This window comes from Scleropages formosus, chromosome 16 (assembly GCF_900964775.1).
Source record: "Scleropages formosus chromosome 16, fSclFor1.1, whole genome shotgun sequence".
NCBI lineage: Eukaryota > Metazoa > Chordata > Actinopteri > Osteoglossiformes > Osteoglossidae > Scleropages > Scleropages formosus.
Window position 1 is genome coordinate 5419826 of NC_041821.1, and position 20510 is coordinate 5440335.

The 20510-nt window shown below is 52.0% G+C and overlaps 1 protein-coding gene across 6 annotated transcripts in view; it reads right to left on the reverse strand.

Annotated features, from left to right (window-relative positions):
• The window catches only part of lef1 (lymphoid enhancer-binding factor 1), a 35192-nt gene that overhangs the window by 13048 nt on the left and 1634 nt on the right, over positions 1-20510 (reverse strand). For all 6 annotated transcript variants that reach the window (XM_018735618.2, XM_018735617.2, XM_018735616.2 and 3 more), the window contains exons 2-4: positions 19022-19088; positions 17286-17416; positions 1788-1920 (exon numbers count right to left, since the gene is read on the reverse strand). In XM_018735618.2, the coding sequence (XP_018591134.1) occupies positions 1788-1920; positions 17286-17416; positions 19022-19088 (331 nt within the window). The remainder of the gene's footprint in view (positions 1-1787; positions 1921-17285; positions 17417-19021; positions 19089-20510) is intronic.

Genomic DNA, 20510 nt, shown 5'->3' on the forward strand with positions numbered 1-20510 from the left:
CAGTCACGCTAACGGAGCTGGATTCTAGGACGGACAAGCAGTGAGATGAGACCCCATGATGGACCTGGAGACAATCGCACCCCTGGACTCTCCAGGTTGCTGCCGCCAAAGCTGATCGGGGGCGAATTAAGGCCGGTGTCTCGGTTTTATCAACGCTCATCCGCGACACTATTCGTTGGGCTCATGACTGTCACCGGTATCCCCGTTAAGCCCCTCGGCGGCGGTGTTCGGGGAACCGGGGTCAAGAGCACATCGCTCCGTCGTAGCTTAACAGGACAAAACAAGGAGTTTGAAAGGGCCCGTCAGACGAGCGCCACCCTCCCCCTCCCTTCGCTGTTACAAAGCCGTACAGGCGGAGAAAGAAAGCAACTGTCTCGAGATTAACTCCGAGGCGTAATCCCCCGCAGAGAACGGCCTTTCAAAGCAGACTTAAAGGAGGACCCCTGTAGGAGGAGGTACGCCGAGGGGTCGCGACCACAACACTGTAACGGCTCTGTTTTTCCTCCGCGGGGAGGGGTGACCTTCCACCCTGTTCGGCCACCGTCAAGGTCCCAGTGCTGGGGACGCGGCGACCCTCCTCCACGTCCACTGGACCCCAGGACATGGTGCTACCTAGCGTCCTCCGTAGGAAACAAGGTATCGTTACAGACCTTGGATCCAAACTTCATCTCACCGAGCACTTGATTGGCACTGAAAAAAATAAACAGAAATCCTTTCCCTCCAGATCTGCCTTTCACCAGCTGGGAAGGAGTCAAAGATTAGCATAAGACCCAAGGAGCCAATCAGAACGGGCACAAGCAGTGACTCCGCCTCCAGGTGGTGTCGATACTGAGCTGCAATGAAACCCAGACTCCCACCGTACCCTTGAAGCGGTGCAGCACGGGCAGCTTTCAGCCCCGGGGAGGAGGATCGGTAGAGAGCAAGGAGCCGCGGACTCTTCCCCAACGCGCCTATAAAATCCCCGAGCGCCACGGTTCGAGAGCGAGCGAGCGAGCGAGCGAGCGGAACATGACACGCCGAAGCTCACTTAATCCTCCTTTAATAGAGCTTTACTTCTACCGAATAGCGGGGATGCGCCCAGCGACGAGCCCAGAAAAGAGACATGCGGCGTATCAACTTAAGTCCATCACAAAAACTTCTCGATGTACCACGAACACTGCTTCCCGATTCAGAAAAACATTATTAGGGCTCTAAAGTGGTTTTCCAGCCGACCCATCAAGTAACTCACAGGGGGTAAAACAAACTAACGGGGAGAAAAACCGCTTTAGTGCGGCAGATAACATTAATCTCGCATTCAGAGCAGAGTAAATACACTCCTCGGGGAGGATTTACACACGTGAAATTACAAGGGGCAAATAGCAGATGCCCCGATATGGAGCGATAGGGGGCAGCGGTGAGCGGAGATCCTGCTCCGAGGGACACCATGGGGGGCGGCGAGGTGTAAAGGACGGGACTGGACATCCACCTGGCCGGCCTTTATTGGCTGCACTGCCAACCCCGGTAAATATCATGTGTGGTGAGTGTGAGTGCAAGTGGGGATCAGAAGCTTTACCCTTTTGGGCTTTCTCACACACACACACACACACACACACACACACACACACAGCCCATTAACACCGGCAATCACTTTAAGGACTAATTCTGAGGGCCTCGGTGCGGAGAAACACACGAGATGACACACCGCGCAGATACACACTCCGCGAAGGGTCAGCAGCTTCCCCCACCCCAACCGCCGCGGTTCCGGTGAACTCGACGGTTCGAGGCGAACGCCGTCACGTCCAGCCTACCTTGCTTGGGGTTGACTTCCTGGGCGTGGTGCCCCGAGTGCGGTCCGGGGGCGAAGTGTTCGTCGCTGTACGTGATGAGCGGCGTGAGCGGGTGGACCGCGTGCGACGGCTGGACCACGGGCACCTTGTTCGACTGGGGAGAGAGGGGAGAGCGGTCAAACTCAGCGGTCACACGCCACTGATCTCACAATGGAAGAAATGGAAAACAACTCACTATTCACATTTATTTTCTTAACGGCTGTTAACCATCCCTGCCGGGCGCGTGGACGCTGCAGTGACACACACCCGAACTGCGGGGAGGAAACACTGACCGTCCAAACATGTCAACCGCCGTCCCAGAATAAGCAGCCTGTTGCTTGGCTCGTCCGGAGAAAATATGTAATTAATACCCCGGGGGCAGTAGGTGGCGCAGCGTTTAAAACCAACATATCGCAACAAACGGACCTGAATTTGAACCCGTGCTCCAGCTGTTGTGCCCTTGATCGAGGTACTTACCGTGATTTCGTAGTGAAAATTACCCTGCTGTATAGAGGGGTAAATCAATGTGAGTCGTTTTGGAGAAAAACATTAAGACTAATGAATAAATAATAATAATCGTGTCTGATATGGTGACATATTCATAGATTTTTACATGTTTCAGAAAAGCATATACTTATTAAACCTTTGACATGATAACAACAACAACAATGTTACACCCAGCAGCGATGGTGAAATTATTCATATTTTCTCCTTCACCAAAAATGCTGGTTATATTTGTGGGGGTCCTTTGGGACACGCCTCAACTCTGCGATCAAAGGACGTTATTAAAGTGTCGGGGGGCGGAGTTTGCGACAGCAGCCCGACACCCGGCGCCGCACCCCCAGACAGATGTCTCCGCTCCGCATCGGGGACAGCGCAGCCCGGGGGGGTCAGTGCGCCCCGCCCACCGAGGATCCATCACCTCGGCGTCACGAGAGGGATGTCGTCACAGGTATTGACCTCCGTTTGTGGATCTCTCAGTCAAACGTCCACGCAGTTGCCATGGCAGCATCACCGCGAGTGTTGACGTTCAGTGTGCATTGTTACAGTCCAGGTCCGTACCAAGAGCCTATCGGAGGACACCGCACACACACACACACCCACACCCCCCCCCCCCCTTAATGCACGTAGTATTGGGCGGCTGATAAACGACCCTTTAACACACTTAGTCCACTTAAAGCTAGTTTTTCAACACTGTCAACAAGTGTTTAAAGTGTCCAGCAGGAAGAGACACTGAGAATGGACATGCAAGTGACAGATACAACCAAACAGGTCCAACTCTGATAATAATAATAATAATAATAATAATTATTATTATTATTATTATTATCTTTTTATCTGACACCTATGTCTAGGGTGACTTAGAACGTGAGGTTTGTATTCCAACCTACTTGTACAGCAGGGTAATTTTTATCGCATCAGTCTGGGTGCTTTCAAGGCTGCTACGGCAGGAGGCGGATTCGAACCCGGGTCCTTTGACCGTAGACTAACGGCTTCAGCCATCTACAGAGAAGCAGAGGGTGAGTTCGCATCCCCCACTCATCCGGCATGACGCAGCGGAGGGAAAATAACGAAACAATAAATAAGGAAACATTCACGCGGAGGGCAGTAATAAATAACGTGTCGAGAACCAGGTCAAAAGGGTAAAAATAATCTTGGTAAAATGACAGAAATAAGCAGCTTTAAGACGTCTTATCCGGCCTAAAGAGAATGTATCGCCAGGTAGTCGCCCTGTTCGCGGCCGGCCTACGTGGCGGCGGCTCGGCGACTCGGCGACTCGTTCGCTCTCCCCTCCTAATTTAACGCCTTTCAGCTCACATTTGCTCTCCTGTGGGAAGGAGATAAGAACCTTGAGGATTTGCTTTTAAGCTGCAGTCTCCTCTTCGACTTGGGAGCGAACGGGGGGGGGGGGCAGAGGACTCTGCATCGGGGTGTGGGGGGGGGGGGGGGCGTCTCCAAATGCCACACATGCAAATGAACCGCAGAGAGCCCTGGCAGCCGTCTGCCAAGCAGGAAGACGACGCACACACACACACACACACCCCATACACACCCCTTTTCCCTATAAACACAGCTCTCGGAACCCCACCCAAACCCCATGCAGGGAAATGGAGACAAAGCACCTAACACTGGCCTGCTAGCACCCATGATGCAGTGTTTAAACACACACACACACACACACACACACACACACACACAAATCTCAGACACAGGAGCACCCGGCAGAAACGCACACAACTCGCAGAGATCAGATCCGCAGCGGTGCCCGCTGCACCGCTGTGCCGGTCGGTCGTACCCCTGCCACGACGCCCCGAGGTTCAGCAGAAACTACCAGAACAGCGTTCACGGGAAGGGCAGCGCCCGCGGTCACTGCCGTCTCAGCACGGGCGGACAAGCGACATTCACGTTCATTTTTCCATCATCGTCATCATCAGCATCATCATCATCCTCAGTTCGTATCAAAGCGTCACAACAGCACAACCAATAATCGCAACACGCTTATTCTCCATAAAAAAAAAGATCATGAATAAATGACAGAGCATTAACCGTTTCAATCTCAGATTTCGTTCAAAGCGGTCAAAATTCTCCGGTTGAAACGTATGAAACAAACCGGCTCGTTTTCCATGTGAGCCACATGCACAGTGAAGGAATCCTCTCTCGCTTCGGGGGTCACGCCCCTTGACCGCACGGTCGCCCCTTGCCGGAGCTGGAGCCCGGACTGCGGTGCGCGCGCCAGACGGCTCCTCGACCGCTTGCATGGGAAGGGGGGAGGGGGGGTCGTTCGGTCAGGACTGGCTGACCTCTGATGACCCCACACGGGAGGGCATGTGGTTATGGTGCACAGAGGTGGTGTTGGTGGGGGGTGGGGGGTGTCGGGTTCTCTGCCCCGAGGAACAAAGAGTGGAGCGCAGCATAGGGCCCCCCCACCAAGAAGTGTGTTTGCTAATGGCACCTCTTGAGAACCACGAAACACACTACTACCTTTACCGCATAACTACTTATTTACCCATTCACAGAGCAGGTGATTTTTACTGTATCAAGGTAAACTACATACCTTGATCATGGGCACCACAGCATGAGGTAGGATTTGAACCCAAGTGCTTCAAATTCAAGGCTACACCCCCTACTGGTTTCCTAATTCTTTCCAGCAGCTTGTAAACTTGCGTGTTATAAAAACACCCAGAGTAGAGGCTGCAGTAAGTTACCGCGGTGGAACAATCACCAGGCTACAGCCCCCCTGACTGGCTCAGGTGGGTCATTTTTAAAGTCCCGCCCACTTACATTTATTAATTTAGTCGTTGCTCTTCTCCAAAGGGCCTTACAATGTTAAGGAACCTAGAATTATCAACCCATTTATATAGTGGGGTAACTACCTCACGCAACATAATACAGCCGGACATGGGATTCAACCCCGCAACCTTCAGGTCCAAAGGAAACAGCGCTAACCACCACACTACGAGTTGTTCTTTCCAAGTGGCCAGCAACGGGGGCAGCCGCGGCTGACCGGCATGCCGAATCGATTGGGGGGCCAGTTCCGCCGGCTCAGCGGTTCACGTGGTCGGGTGCGAGATGGAGGAGCTCCATTCCACTGCTGTCGTTCGCAATAATAGGCTTATAGGGCCTCTATTCATATTTTCAGAGAGGCGGCACAGATTGAAATGAAATGTTCCGTCTCGCGTTTCCCGGCTAAGCCGGGGCCGAGACCCTTTTCAAAAGGCTCAGATGTGGTTTGGGGTGGGGGGGTAGGGAGGGCGGTCATTGTGTGGGAAGGGGGCTTCCAAACGGCCTGGCTGGAACCAAGAGGTCCAGCTCCTGACTGCCCTCAGGGCGAGCGAGGGGTGGCGGGGGAGAGAGAGAAGCACTACAAATTCACCAGGATATGGCCCCATTGCATCATGGGAAGGGAAAAAAACACTTTTCATGTCGGAGGGCTGTTGGCACACGGGGGTTCCGGCTCCAGTCGATCAGGGCTCTGTGTTTGTGTGCACTTATACCTGTACACATGTGGCCAAGGCTGGGGGGGTGGGGCATTGATACCCCCATGAGGCGAGGAAGTCCAACGTTTGAAGGTCCAACGCAAGGAGCTTTGCTGCCCTCTTCCTCGTTCTTTCCACCGGGACTCGCTGGTGTCCCAGACAGCCCCGCCCCCCTTCGCTGGACTCAATTATCATACTTTTGCAGGAAGGCAAATGGGAAGCGAGGTTTTAATAATAATTACACTTCACTCCTGTAATTTATATGCAACCAGGACTCCTCTCCCCCCCGGCTATAACCAAGCAGGCGCTGCGCCACGTGACGGATTTCGCCTGCCGTCGGGAGGACGGTAACTCGAGGAGGTGGCGACAGATTCCAAGGCTAATAAATACCTGCGCCCACCCCCACCACCCCGGGATGCCCACCCGTCCATGACCTCTATCGCTGCAGAGATCAAACCCGCCCTCTCGCCCCGAAGACCAGGATCGGATTTGAGGCCACATGCCAACATCCTGGCGCAGGACTTGCAAAGCGGGCTCCTCGCGCTCGGCACACAATTCCGCACCCCCCCTTCCCCCCCCGAAAAGGGGTCGGGGGAAACCGGGACTAGACGGGCTTCTGCACCTCTGTGTCTCCTGAATCTTCCCTCTTGGGCTGTGCTGCACCTTGTGCCCAGTGACAAGTGGGCCGGTCTGTCTGTAGGAACGAGGCTAAGCGGAGCACCTTACAGACAGCAGGTGGTGAAGCAGTTGGAGCCCCTATCTTGCAAGTTCAAACCCCTCCAAGGTACCTCGGGTAAAAATTACCCTGCTATATAAATGTATAAATCATAATAAGTGGCTTAGTGCACAAACCCAACATTGTAAGTTTTCCTGGAGAAAAGCAGATATATGAATAATAATAATCATAATCGTAAAAAGCCACTTTGCTTCTAGGTATGGAAATGTTCTGACTGCACTCCTTATACTCTCTTTGAAGCGCGGCTCAAATCCCTTGGTATCGAACCCTCAAAGACGCACGGTCCTGGAGTCCCACCTCAATAAGGATGCAATAAGGATGAGGCAAGAGCGTCCGGGTGCTTCCAAAATGCTGCTTGCCGGTTCCAACCCCGGTGCTTTACAGAATGCGTCGGCACCTCAACGCGCCGTTGTCTTGCTGTAACGAAATTCAATTAACGAAGGTGCCTCGGGCAGCGGCGGCGGCGGCCACGTGTAACGAGAGGACGCCGCATACAAGAGGAACGTTCCGGAATGGGCTCGAGAGAGGCGCGAGCATCGCCCTTAAATTAATTGAGGAAAAATATGGGTAACGCGTGGGGGGATGAGTGGCACGCAATGAAAAATTCTTCTGTGGAGGAGAGCTTTTAGTGTGTGTGTGTGTGTGTGTGTGTGTGTGTGTGTGTGTGTGTGTGTGTGTGTGAGCAACGTCTGGTTAGATAAGGCAGCAGTGTAAATATAAGTTTGGTGGGAGTGGGGTTGGGAGGGTATGTTTGGCAGAGCAGACGCGCCCCCTGGCAGGATGTTCACCTTGCGGCTGGGCACACGCTCGTCATCTCAGCGGGACCTGATGCGATCAAAGGCTCCGGAAAGGTCAAACATTCCACCGAGGTGACAGTGTCGGCAGGCCCGGTGCCCCCGCCCCCGCCCCCGCTCCGTCTCACCCTACCCACCTACATCTGCCCCCGTTCTCCCCTCTCCGGTCCGCTCACCCCATCTCCTCGAAACCCCAAACTTCCAGTGCAGGATGAGACACACTATAAGGACACGCCCACTGCCCCAAAGCCACGCCCCTTTCGAGGAGAAGGTGTAAAAAACGTGATCGCTATAGATCACATTACAGTTCTAGATGCTTTTCTCCAAAGCAACGTGGAGATGTGATGAGCGCTAAATGAGGTACTAATCGGATCTGATTTCACAACGATGGTTTACAGCCGCAGGGGGACGACGTGATGCTATCTTACAGGCGTCCTATACACCATAAAAATCTCGGCGTGCCCAGCGTGCCATTTCTATGAAACGGTCAAAAAGAACCAGAACTTGAAATAAACTTTTCACAAGTATGAGAACACGCAGGCCTCTGTCCACTTCCTGATGGAATCAAAGGGCATCATTTTTAGGAATGTACTGGAAGCCCCGCTGCAGCATAAAACCAAGAGATTATTTATGATTTGGATGCAGGGCCAGCGAGGAAGGACTGAATGGGCGCATTCACGGCCAGTGCGGTAAAAGCCGGCGTAGGTCCCCGCAAACCAGCGCAGACTGGCCGGACGCCACGCTTTCCAGAAGGGGTTCAGAACCTTCCAGACCACACTGGGAGCGAGAGGCTGCTCGGCACACCTTTCCAAAGACTCTTTGCCCCAAACTTGTACAGCAGCGTCCCCGTGAATGGGACAGGACCCCAAAACATGGACAATAGACCATTCCGCTGTTGGAACGTCACCCCTGGCTCCGTACAAGCGCAAAAGAAATGTATTAAAAATCAGCCATTAGGGTTACAACATCTCCGGCAGATCGAGCGGAACGTGGTATTATGAGTTCAAGTGCAGAGGTAAAGGCACATCCCAATGCGGTGACACCAGTGTACATCCCACAGCAGCTTCTATTGGACCTCAGATACATCTGGCTATCTGTACCTTTGTAGACTAAAACACTGTCAGGTGACAGCTAACCTGGACCTGAAGGCAGGAGGCTGTGCTGGAACACAATGCGGGGAAAAGAAAAATCCTGAGCGCTGCATCTGAAGCAGACGGAACATCATCATGTCATCTGGCATCACTGCTGGGAACTACAGGGCAGTACAGATGCTCCTCGACTTACACTGGTTTGACTTACGATTTTTCGACTTTACGATGGTGAGCTGGCGACAGACATTCAGTAGAAACCGCACTTTGAATTTTGATTTTTTCCCAAGCAACGATATGCGATGCGATACTCTCTCACGATTCTGTGCAGCGGCGGCAAGCCCGTAATGCTCATCGCAAGGTGAATTAAATGCATTTTCGACTTACGATATTGTCAACTTTCGATGGGTTTCGCGGAACGTAACCCCACCGTAAGTCGAGGACCACCTGTACTGGTACAATAAATATACCGCATTGTTTGTGCCTATACCACATTATTACTAATAACCAGAGAAGCAGCTATTAGTAATCATAGACACAACCAATCCTCGATGGATCCCAGAATAAAGAGATGCACTCAAGAGTATTTCAAAGGCGTTGCTTAAAGCTGCTGCACTGTAACTGCAGCACCTGAATGCCCATTCCTGCTGTAGTACCCTTGAGCGAGGTACATACCCTGAATGTATGCAGTGAGAATGCCCAGCTGTATAGATCCCTGTGAGAAACATAGTATACAAACATTACATCGTAAAGTAACTTTGGAGAAGCCAGGTGGACGGATAGACGAAAAGAGAATGTCGAGTCATTTCCGAACTAGAGGACTGAACCAGCACTCATGAACCGGCACTTGTGTTGATCACCCCGAGAGGTGGGAGAAGAAAAGCAAAACAACAAAAGATGACAAAACAAAGAGTGTGTGTGTTGCTGCCTGCCCATTGAACGGCGGCGGCTTAGCCACGTTCTAGCGGATTAGCTGGTAAGACACCCAGCAACTGCTTTTCAGGCTCTGAATTAGTCAGCCAAGCTCCCATTTCGCTCTTCTCTCAGTCGTACACACGCTCGCTGCCACAAATGTGAATGGGACACAGGGCTCAAAGCCCCGCCTCCATGCAAATAAACGCCCATTCGGAGCTCTCCGGCTACGCCTGCTGCACTCAAACAACTACTCGGGATTTCGGTCCATCGAAGAAGCCACGTCCCCTTCAGTTCTTCCACAGAACAAAGTCTACAAGCAGCCATGTGGTACAAATACAACCAACCGTGGGCCAACGACATACCGGACAGAGACCCCTTACATGAAGACCCAGATACCAGATGACCCTGTGCTCATAAAGTTGAGGTCACATCTTTTACAATGAAAGTGTATCTTTATTCCTAACCAAGAGTCAACATATGTAAAGCACCTGGAAGTTTGTTCGATGGAAGGAAAGCAAGAAGCATCAAGTGACAGGCAATGTAAGCAGAGTCCTGAAAGTGGTCAAAGACTTGAGCACTGCAACCCTCTTCCACTGACTGCATTCTTCAGCTGACTGACCGCAGCTGTCAGTATGACCGGTACAGCATGCCGCACGTGTCACCTTATGGCTGCCAACTACAGAGCATGACCCCTTCCAACTACGGCTACGTTGGCGACCTGACCCTTTCCCAGGATTCTTCACGGGTGGCTCACCAGAGATCCGCTCCAGTTAGTCTACAGCCGTCATGAGTGATGTGGTCAATGATGCAACCCTTGGATAACCTGACCGGACCACTGCAGGTCACCTGTAATCGGATTCCAGCTCATTCTCCCATTCTTGCAGGAGAAACGCCTTCCCCGCTTGGTCAACCCATCCCTTTGGTCTCGAGGGACAGGACGCGCCAACGGTCGGGAGGGCAGGGCTGCCTCTATATTTCAGACACCTTGTTCAAGAACGGTGTGCTCAAAACCAGGCACACCTGTGTCATGTTTATGGCTAGGGGACATGAAAGGAAGAGGATTCACCTGGGCGGTCCCAGGCTCACTGTCAACAGCCCACAGGAACTTGCGGTTGGCATGGCAACGTCCAGCGCTACCTTTCCAAAGGTAAAATACGCTAATGCCTAGTGCTCCTGAGAATGTTTTCTACTTGTATGAAACAGGCCGTTGGCCCCAAAAGGTGAATGCAAATATCCAAACTGTACTTGTGGTAGGGGTTGGCTGGAATGGGGGTAAATACCCTTACTCGGCCTGTAGTAGTGGGTTACACTTTTTTTTTTGCCATCCCTGCGGATGGGGCCCAGGGCCAAGGGGCAGGCAGCGCCTGGAGGTTTGGCACCAAGGAGGGGGCACGTGCTCGGCAACAAAGAGCGCGCTCATTAGCCGTGTGCCAGAGACGTACACACGGCGCGGTAATAAATATGGACACATCTGCAAGTGTAATCACTGCATTGTGTGGCAATTTTCTGCTCCGCTGGAGGGCGTGATATCCCGCCACGCCCCCCACCGCCCTCTGGAGTGGCACAGCGGTGGAACTGCGCACCCAAGATTATGGGACGCCCCCCACCCCCCACCCCCCACCCCCCGAAAGGCTCCACCTCACAGCCAGGTAAACGGACCCACCAATCAGAATCTGCCCAGTTCACGCCGAGCCACCCCCTGCTTGGTGATTCATTCCAGCACGGAGAAGGGGGGGGGGGAAGGGGAGTGCCTCCCCAAACTGCCGCCCCCCTCCCCCGCCCCCACCAGCTTCAGTGAACAGCAGCCAAGGCTCTCAGTCTTAGGAGGCAGGAGGCTTTGAAGAGATCAAAGGAGGGCCGCGAGCAGTTGCACCCTGGGAATACGCCGCCGCGCCGCGCTCCCCTCCGCTCGGCTTCTCCAGCGTCACGTCGGATTGCAGCTGGATTGCATTTCGCCAGCTCGCCTCCTGCTCTGGCTTTTCGCTCTGACATCAGCGAGGGCCCTCTCGATCCCTCGCTCCCGTCCCTCTCCGCTTTCAAATGCCGGGGGAGCGAACGGGGGAAGATCAGGTGACAAAGTGCGTGCATGTGCGCGTGTGTCTGTGTGTGTGTGTGCGCGCACGCGTGTGCGGGGGATAGGGGCCAATTTTTATTTTCACAGCTCCATAATTGGGGCAGTTCAAAGGGAAGGGATGAAGCACAGCATTTGTTTTCAATTCCGAGCCTGATATGAAAGGCACAACAAAGTTTTATGGGTTTCCCTAAAATTTAAAACAGGCTTTTTACATATCCAAAGAACAGGGTGTTTTTTACAGTCTAGACCACACAATAAGGACTAATAACTACCCCCCTCATCCTCCTATGGCCGGGAACCGAGAAGCGTTTAGCGTGTGTGAGAGAGAGAGAAAGGGGTTGGTGGGGGGGTGTCGACTACAGGAAGGAGATCCCATGTGCTGAAAAAACACAACATCTACCCGTGTTTTTCGCGCTCAGGCCAACCAAGCTGGTTTCCAGAAACGGAGTGAAACCAACAGCCTCATCGCAGATCACCACACACCCCGCATGCCTGCCAGGGTCCAGCTGCACTCAGAGCACCACTTGCACGAAAAACCCCTCTGAGGCTCAGGATTGTCACCTTCCCCTCTAGAGGCCTCTTCTGCACATTATGGTTCATTTCACAGGTCAAAGTTCACCAGAATCCCACCCAACCCTAAATGTTCAGGGCAGCAGGTGGCATAGTGGTTCGACCCATCGCCTTCCATTCAAATCCCCCTCCTGTTGTACTACCCTTGATCATGGTACTAACCTTGAATGATACAGAAAAAATGACCCTATTTACAGTGGTAAATCATGATCAGTAGCTTAGTGCTCAAACCTCACACTGGAAATCACCCCGGAGTAATGGATCAGTTAAATCAGGGTAAATAATGACCGTACTCTTCAGAGCAACCCGCAGATCAGCGATTAAATGACAAGGGGCAGCACTGGGTGGTCAAAGAGAGATTGGAGCATCACGCAATGAAACACTGTCCTCTTCCTCCTCCTCCAAACTGATGGGGACAAAAATTCCATCTCTTCAGCTGCGCTCTGGAAAGGAAATGCACAGTCGCGCGCATGGCCTTACAGAACACACCACTTTTCCAATATTTAAAAAAAATAAAAGCACCAGAAGCACAGGAGGACACAAACTGTCACTCATCAGGCACCCAAACTGTTAAAATAGAAGGTCATCCATCTAGATTGGGCTCAGGGTTCCAGAGCACAGATTTAACGGAGGACATCTCGATGACGCCATGAAGCGCAGCGGTTAAGGGCACGGAAGGTTGTCGTTTCAAGTCTCGCCGCTGCGGTGCCCCAGTTTAGGGTTCTTGCCCTGAACTGACACAGCAAGACTTGCTGTATAAATGGGCCACATACTGCCAATCATTTCCTATAAAAACATGAGCTAAGAAGTTATTTAACTGATGCCTTTGTCTACGCCGACTTAATATACTAATCCACTTATAGTGATTTATCCACTTATACCGTGGTATTCTAACTAAGGCAATACAAGGTCAGTACTGTGATAAGAGGTAGGTGGGATTAGAACCAAGGACCACCAGGTACAAGGTAACAAACTCCATAGAGATGCCTGCTTCAGCCGGACCTTCACGTCGCACCCATCTCCAAAGCACGGTGACGGCATCCTGCCCCGTCGACAAGCCCGTCGTGTCACCGCTCGCAAACCCGGAAACAAGACATCGCTCGATGACTCACGACATAATGAAGCCATCAGAATCCCAGCCGAGATTAGATCTGACATAGTTTCATTTGTAAACAACGCCTTTTGCTTACAGATCCATTATCGGCTGACTGCAGACTCCCGAGCTGGAAAGCAGAGGCGTCGCAGAGGCGTCGTCACGCGTGCGGTCCGAACCCCGGCTGCATAAAGAACCGGTCCTTGGTGAACTTTCCGGCAATCTCTCCCCAGGTAGCTTTACGTCAACAAATCCAAAAAAAAGGAATGGACTGGGAGTGCAGTTTGTCGAATACTGGAGACATTGCGTGAAACTGGTGAGCACGGGACCCGTCCGCAGATGGGTGCCACTGAGCCCAGTGCAGGGATTCCCGCCAGAAAGTTACCTTCGAAATGGATAAAAGAACAGTACTGGATATTTTATTTTGCTTTTCTCTTTTTCAAATGTTTTGGAATCCTCCTCTTGTTCGTATAACACGTCTCCTGCGCACCCACCGCAGATCCAGTCAACATCCTGAACCAGGAGAAATGTCCAGGTCAGATAGACAAACCCCACCCCTTTTCTCTTGACTCCGCCCCTGGCCACACCCACATCAAGAATAGTGAAGATGCGTGGAATGTAGAACGATGAGCTCCGAACAGGACAACAGACTCCAGAACTGACTAAGTTGATGAGTGACAGGATGAGAGATGACTACGCACTTCATCTCCGACTAACCTTACCATCGCGAACAAAATAAATCTGCAGACTCTGGAAAGTTTGACTGTTTGGTTAAAGAACTGAAGTGTGACCTTGAATGACCTTAGGCCACAGAGACCCACCCGAGACAGACTCTGGGACTCATCTGACGCTGATTAAGAGGAAACAGAAGTAAACAAACATGACTACAATGTCAAGGGGGCATTCTGGGGAACAAGCACACGCACGCACACACACACACACATAGGAAGAACACACGCCATCGCTGTGTGATCACTGCAAAGAGGACGTCTGTGCTCCAGTAGCTGGTGTCAGAGATTACACTTAGACCCACGGGCCTCCAGAGATAGGGAGCGAACCCACCAGGGACACACACTAAACCCCACGCTGCGCAGCACCCAACCTGCAGGGAGTGGGGTAGCAAGGCCTCCAGAACCCCCCCGCAGGCGTGGGGGTGGGAAAGCGCACGCGAAAGCGGCAAAATCCCTTTCTCCAGAGCGGGGACTTCCGATTCGCCAAGCTGGGGATCTGTCACGTCTCACATCGGGGGAGTGTGTTTGGTGGGGAGGGGGTCAGTCACCCTGTGCTCACACACACACGTACATACTACTAACACGCACCACTAACGGGTCTTCTGGGCTGTGTTTGGAGGGTAGCAAAATGGGCAGCAAGTGTACCAGACCCAAAACCAGAAGAAGGCCCGAGAGGCACGCGGGTCTTGCTGCTGTACCCTAGAGCTGGGTATTCAACCCACGGACCCGGGTTCTCAAATGTCAGTCGCCGGATTTTTTCGGGGCAGTTAGTTGCATTCGAGCTGTGCTCACACTTCATCAAACAGTTAAATCAAAAAGATAAAAATAATCAGGGTCGCAGTGGTCCAGAGCCTGTCCCAGAATCGCTGCGTGCGAGGCTGGAGGGGGTAGGGGTACACCCTGGACAGGACGCCAGTCCATCGCAGGGCAGCAACATACACCCTACAGACAATTCGGTGTTGCTATGTCACCGGAACTGCATATCGCTGGACTGTGGGAAGAAACCAGAGCACGCCGAGGAAATCTACACACACGGGGAGAACGTGCCAACTCCACACAGCCTCAGCCAGATGCACTCAACATAGACACAAACAGCCCCGGCGCGGTGAGGCAGCAGTGCTACCCGCTGCACCGCCATGCCACCTAATTTATTGCGCAAATGGAATAAAATTAATTTTTACACCTATGGGGTAGGTTAAAAAAAAGAAATACAATGACCACAGTCCACTACAGCTAAGGAAGGGCCACAAGGCATACAGATTTGATGAGCCCAAAATCTTAAGGCAATCAGATAATTATGAAGCTGTCGAAAAAAAAAAGGTGTTTAAAAAAAATGAGGACATGAGTGGCCCCCAGATGACCGGCTCCTACGGCGAGCTGACCGAAAACCGTCTTTACCGCGCGCGAGGCCGAGCGCTCGAATGACCCGACCCGGGGATGAACGGCCGGGACCCAAATGGATAAACACACAGCCCCTGTGCTCATTTTTCTTGCTATTTATTTAATTTGCGCGAGTGTGAAACGGAAACACTATTTCCCCAAAATCACTATTGATCATAAAAACCCAGAGGGCGGCACTTTCCGAACGACCGCAAAGCCCCCTAACAAGCCCTGCATTATGCGGGAGAGTGACACGCGCATCAAGAGGCAAAGATTAATTTGAGCTCCGCGCTTCCTCGCTTTCGGGTTGGAGACGGCCGCTTCGCGGCTCGTTTCTGGGACGCGGCACAAAGAGCTCTGAAACAAAGGCCGGAGCCCTCGCTCGTCTCGCCGGAGGAGAACTTCGGCGGCTTTTTGCCGAGGGGAGGCCCGGCGGATCCATCCGGGATGATGCGCGCGACAGGCAGGCGACCGGGGTTCGAGAGCACCCCCCCTCGGAGCCGACGCCCGTGCCGTGCCGGCAGTCGCATGCTGGGCCAGGCTTTCGAGAAACACCGTGGACACAAATCACTCTGACCGCCACAGCGAAGGGGGGGGGCTCTGATCTTGATGGAGAAACCATCTTCATGCTGCAGATACCGTGACCGAGAGCTTGATCCAAATAACAGACACCCCTTCAACACACACATGGCTATATATTACGGTGCTGCTTGAAAGCATGCAAACCCTATAGGTTATGTTCATTATTCTTATATAAAATATCAAATGTATAAAACAAATAAATTACTATGATTTACACACCTGATTCTACCTACCTACTCGGTTTAACCACTGACACTTGGGCTTCGCTTATTTTTACACCTTTACTACTTGTGTGTTTCTACTACACACGATTTCCTCTAAAGCAACGTACGGAACTGGTCTTTACACCTGTTATGTCACATGAGAAACACTGTACCTCATTAAATAACCATTTCGTGGTAAAACTAAGCAACACAAGGCCTTCACATTCCTTAAAGCATCATACACACGTATATGAGTGTATATGAGTATATTTGTATATATTTATGCATGTGTGTATCTATACAGATAAATAGTGTCTGATGTTGAATTTTTATACAATTAGAAAACAATAAAGGGGGCTTTCGACACAGAAAATGATAAAGACGCTGTATTACCTTTGACACAAACCATCGAAACCACTTTCATTGAACATCAGCTACACGTCCATGTTCGGCCGTCACGGGCAGCAGGATGAGCTCCGGGGAGCAAACGGCCCTGACCCTCCTCCCAGTGCGGTCCCAGCCAATTAACGCCGGTATCGATTCGTTGTCATTTCGAACCCGTTTAAACAATAGGGCGTCGCGGGGGGGAGCCCGTGATCCAAGTGAGCGTGCGCGAGCCGCACCACGTGATCACGGCGACAGGGAGCACAACAATGGGAGAGGAGGAGTCACACCGGCAAGCGTGAGGCGCCGCGCGGCCGCCATCCGGAGCTCCAACGCGGCCGGGTGCCGCGCGTCACGCCGCCGTCGTGAAAACGTACGAAACCCATCGCCGAAACACGCTCGCGCCGGCAGCCGCGGCGTCCCGGACCCCTCGTTTCGGGCAAACGTTCAACATCCCCAACCTCAAATCCCCGCTGAGCCGACGACGGAACAAAGATCCATAATCTGGCATTAGCTGAAATTTGAGTCTCTAATGATAAAAAACAAGAAATGGGGAAAAAAATATCAAGTGTGTGCGTTAAGCCTGGCGCTGGCAGGGTGCAGGGGCACGCCGAGCCGCCGGCTTTCAGGAGCAGCAGGCCACGGCGAGGCTCAGCGTATCTCCCGCACAAAAGGCCCGAAACAGGATTAGGGAGGACAGCTGCTAGCGTGCTCTCCCCACGTCTGCCTTCCGTTGGCTGGATTCGCACAGGAGAGCGTCGCCAACGCGGCACCATCCGGCAGCGAGGCTCGACGTGCCAACGAGGGCGCCGGAAAGCGGCGCCCCGTGCCCGCCGTTCGCGTCGAGATGATCCCCGAAGGCTTCGGTTCGGTTCCAACTGACCGCCCCTTGACTTCTCAGACACCGATTAAGGAACGTATTTCGCTGATGGTGGAGGGGGGACGGGACTCACCGTTCTGGCCATGGGCGGAGACAGCGAGCCGTTGTTCATGTACGAGTCGTTGTTCACGTTGGACATCATGATGTACCCCGGGTAACCCGTGTAGGGGTGGCCTTTGCTGTACATGTCCTGTTGGTGCTTCCCTGGGAAATGGAGAGCAAGCAGTCATCATTTCCCCTCCCAGCCACCCTGTCCACGGCTGCGGACCTGAGTCGAGCTTCCGAGAAAACTTCCTTTCTTCGGATCGTTCCCGAAGCTACTTACAACAATTTACCCCTCTACTTTACCGTATCAGTTCGAGGTAAGTTCCTTGATCAAGGCTACTAGAGAAGGAGCGGAGATTGGAACCTAGGTCATTTGAGGGCAAGGGGGCAACTCGAAGCACCACCCCACCCGCTGCCCATTATTTCATCGCTCCATCCGTTATTCCACCATTAACAGGCTAAAAGAAGCGACACTTTTCTAAGTTGCACAGCAAATGTTGCTGGAACGTTCCGTCGGCACCTTTAGGCTCCTGCACTTTGCTTGCTGATACTTGTTCCCTCTCCCTTTCGGGCCCTCGCTATACTATGGCAGGGAACAAAGGGGTCCCCCCGTGCCAATTTGGAGCAATTAAGGCGGACAGACACATCGTGTGGATACAAGGCCGTCCCGCTGATCGCCGTGACCTCCGACCCGAAGGGGGCTCGCTCCTGAAGCCCGGGGCCTCCCCCATGCGAGGAGCGACACACGTTTCTCCTGGAGGAGGCAGTCTGCCAGCATGTGGGGCGGGAGGATTGATGGAAGAGCCGGGATTGTTGTTACAAGGGGGGAGGGGGGGGGCTGTTGAGTTTAAGAGTGGCCCATTCAGCACTGGAGAACAAAGGGCAGTCACGCTCCCACCCCCCACCCAGCACCCAGCACCCGCACCCGCACCCAACCCTGTGTGGGGACAAAGAGATCGGCAGCAACGTGCCATCAGCGGCGGCATCGGCAGGAGGCACGTCGCTCAGGCCACACACTCCAGGTGTGGAAGTCACCTGGAGACCCGGGTCAAACACTCCGCCCCCTTCCGGTATTATCCTTCTCTAAACATTTAAGGCGAGTGCGCCCGAACCACGAGGATCGGTGCCTATCATGACTGACATCTGAAAGATAAACACCGCATCGGGCGGTTTGTTCCCGGAGCAGCGGCAGCTGAAGTTTCCATCCGTCCTCAGCATCATCTGGAGATGTTGCTCTGCCGCGGAGAGGGGCAGGGACACGACGAAAAGGCCGCGTCGACGGGCTCTAAATGTCTTCACAAGGCACCGCAGGTATTCTCCCAGTAAACAGGCTGAGAGCGTGGCGCGAGAAGAGCGAGCCTCACAACTCGGCGTTGTGCACCGACACGGGGAGACAAAGAGCGGCGCGTAACGCCATCATCCGGCGTTACTGTAAACAAGGCCTGGATCGGATCCTAACCTAATCGCTGCGGAGCGAGCGCCTTTTTTCTCCCAGAGCACTGCGTGTTCCTACACCCACGTGGATTTATGTAGGTTAATAAAGCAGAACCAGGTTAGAAAGGAACACGGATCCGAGGCCCGCGATCTAAAAACCGGGTGCCGGGGATGTGTGCCGCACGACTGTTCTCTTTCGCCGGATTTGGGGTCGCTCCCTCGTTCCCGTGACCGATTTAATTCTGGAGCGAGAAGTCCGGGCGTGCGGGGGTCTGACGCCCGGCTTGTAAAGCGAGGCCGGTCGGAGGTGTCTTTCATCCTTCCACTCACCATCATCTGGATGCTCTCTGTGCTTTTCGTGGTAAGAATCCTGCGGTATTTGGGACTGTCTACCTGCCTGCAGGAGAGAAACAAGAGAAAGAAAAGTCACTCAGAGCGCCGAATACAGTGACACACCGAGACGCTTACATTTCTGTGCCCTGGAAAAAGGTCAAACATTATTATTTCCTAATTATTCAATCATTTAGCTGAAGCTTTTCTCCAAAACAGCTTTCAGTGCAGTGACAGTGATTTACCCATTTATACAGCTGGCTCATTTTTACTCTATCAGTGCAGGGTTGGTGCCTCAATCAAGGGTACTGCAGCAGGAGAAGGGCTTCGAACCCAGCTCCTTCAAGCCCAAGGCCTCTAACCAATACACTTCCCGCTGCCTCTGTATAAAGACTAACAGTGTAAACGGCTTCTGAAAGGAATCGTCTTTGCCGGGATTTCTTTTTGAACGCATTTAATCTGACTGCTCTTGATACTTTATCAGTTCCCACTCTTCCTTTTCGTGCATTTTCGCGCAAGCGGGGTGTTGAATTTTCGGGGCCCCGATCCCGACACACACTGCAGTCATTACAAAGATTACACAGCACAGCAAAGCCAGGAGCTGCAGTTCCTGTGTTTCTCGGCTGCACTGGGATTTACAGCAGAACCTCCTTTTGGAGTTGGGTCTCCTCAGGGCCCCAGAGCAGCCGCTCAACTCGATACCGAGGCTCCATCAGATTAACCGGGTCCGAGGCCCGACCCCAAAAGTGCCCGTTTCCATTAGCAAACCTCACTCTTAATTTTATATATATATATATACATATACATTTTACAGCCTGGAGATTTTGAGAAATTAGGTGGTTGATCCAGAGGAAAGAATACACACTTTCCATTTTCATGGATATTTAAACAAATTCAAAATGAGTCAATCAGCAGAATATTTCAATGCATTATTTTGCAGATCAGATGTAAATAAAATCTGCTTTAAATCATCAGCTGCTGCAGAAATATTTTGGGGTATTTTTAAAAATAAACTGTAGCATCTCTGTTATTCACAATTTTTTATTAAAAAAATGTGGAGTATAATGTGCCTGGGGAGTACAAGCGCAGTTTTGCTCTTATTTTGTTTTTTACAGAATGAAAGATTAAAGATTTTCTGATTCCAGAAATATAACACTCAGAATATTATATATACACACACATATATATATAATTCCGAAAACTATTTTTTAAATTCCTGCCAGTAAGAAAATCATCAAGGCCACGTAGTATTTTTACAAAAGACCAAAAATGAAATGCTGTGCAAGAGGGCATGTTACATAAACATAACGGAAACATTTATTCTAAAGAACGATTAGAAAACGTTCAAAAATACCGCAAAAGTGTCTGGCCGTTTTCAAAAATCAATCTGTATTTCTGTTTTTTCTTTTTTATATAATTCTCCCCGTTAAGACTGCATATTAAACATTCGAAACGCTACATTTAAACTTTTAAGAGGTATTTATTGAGG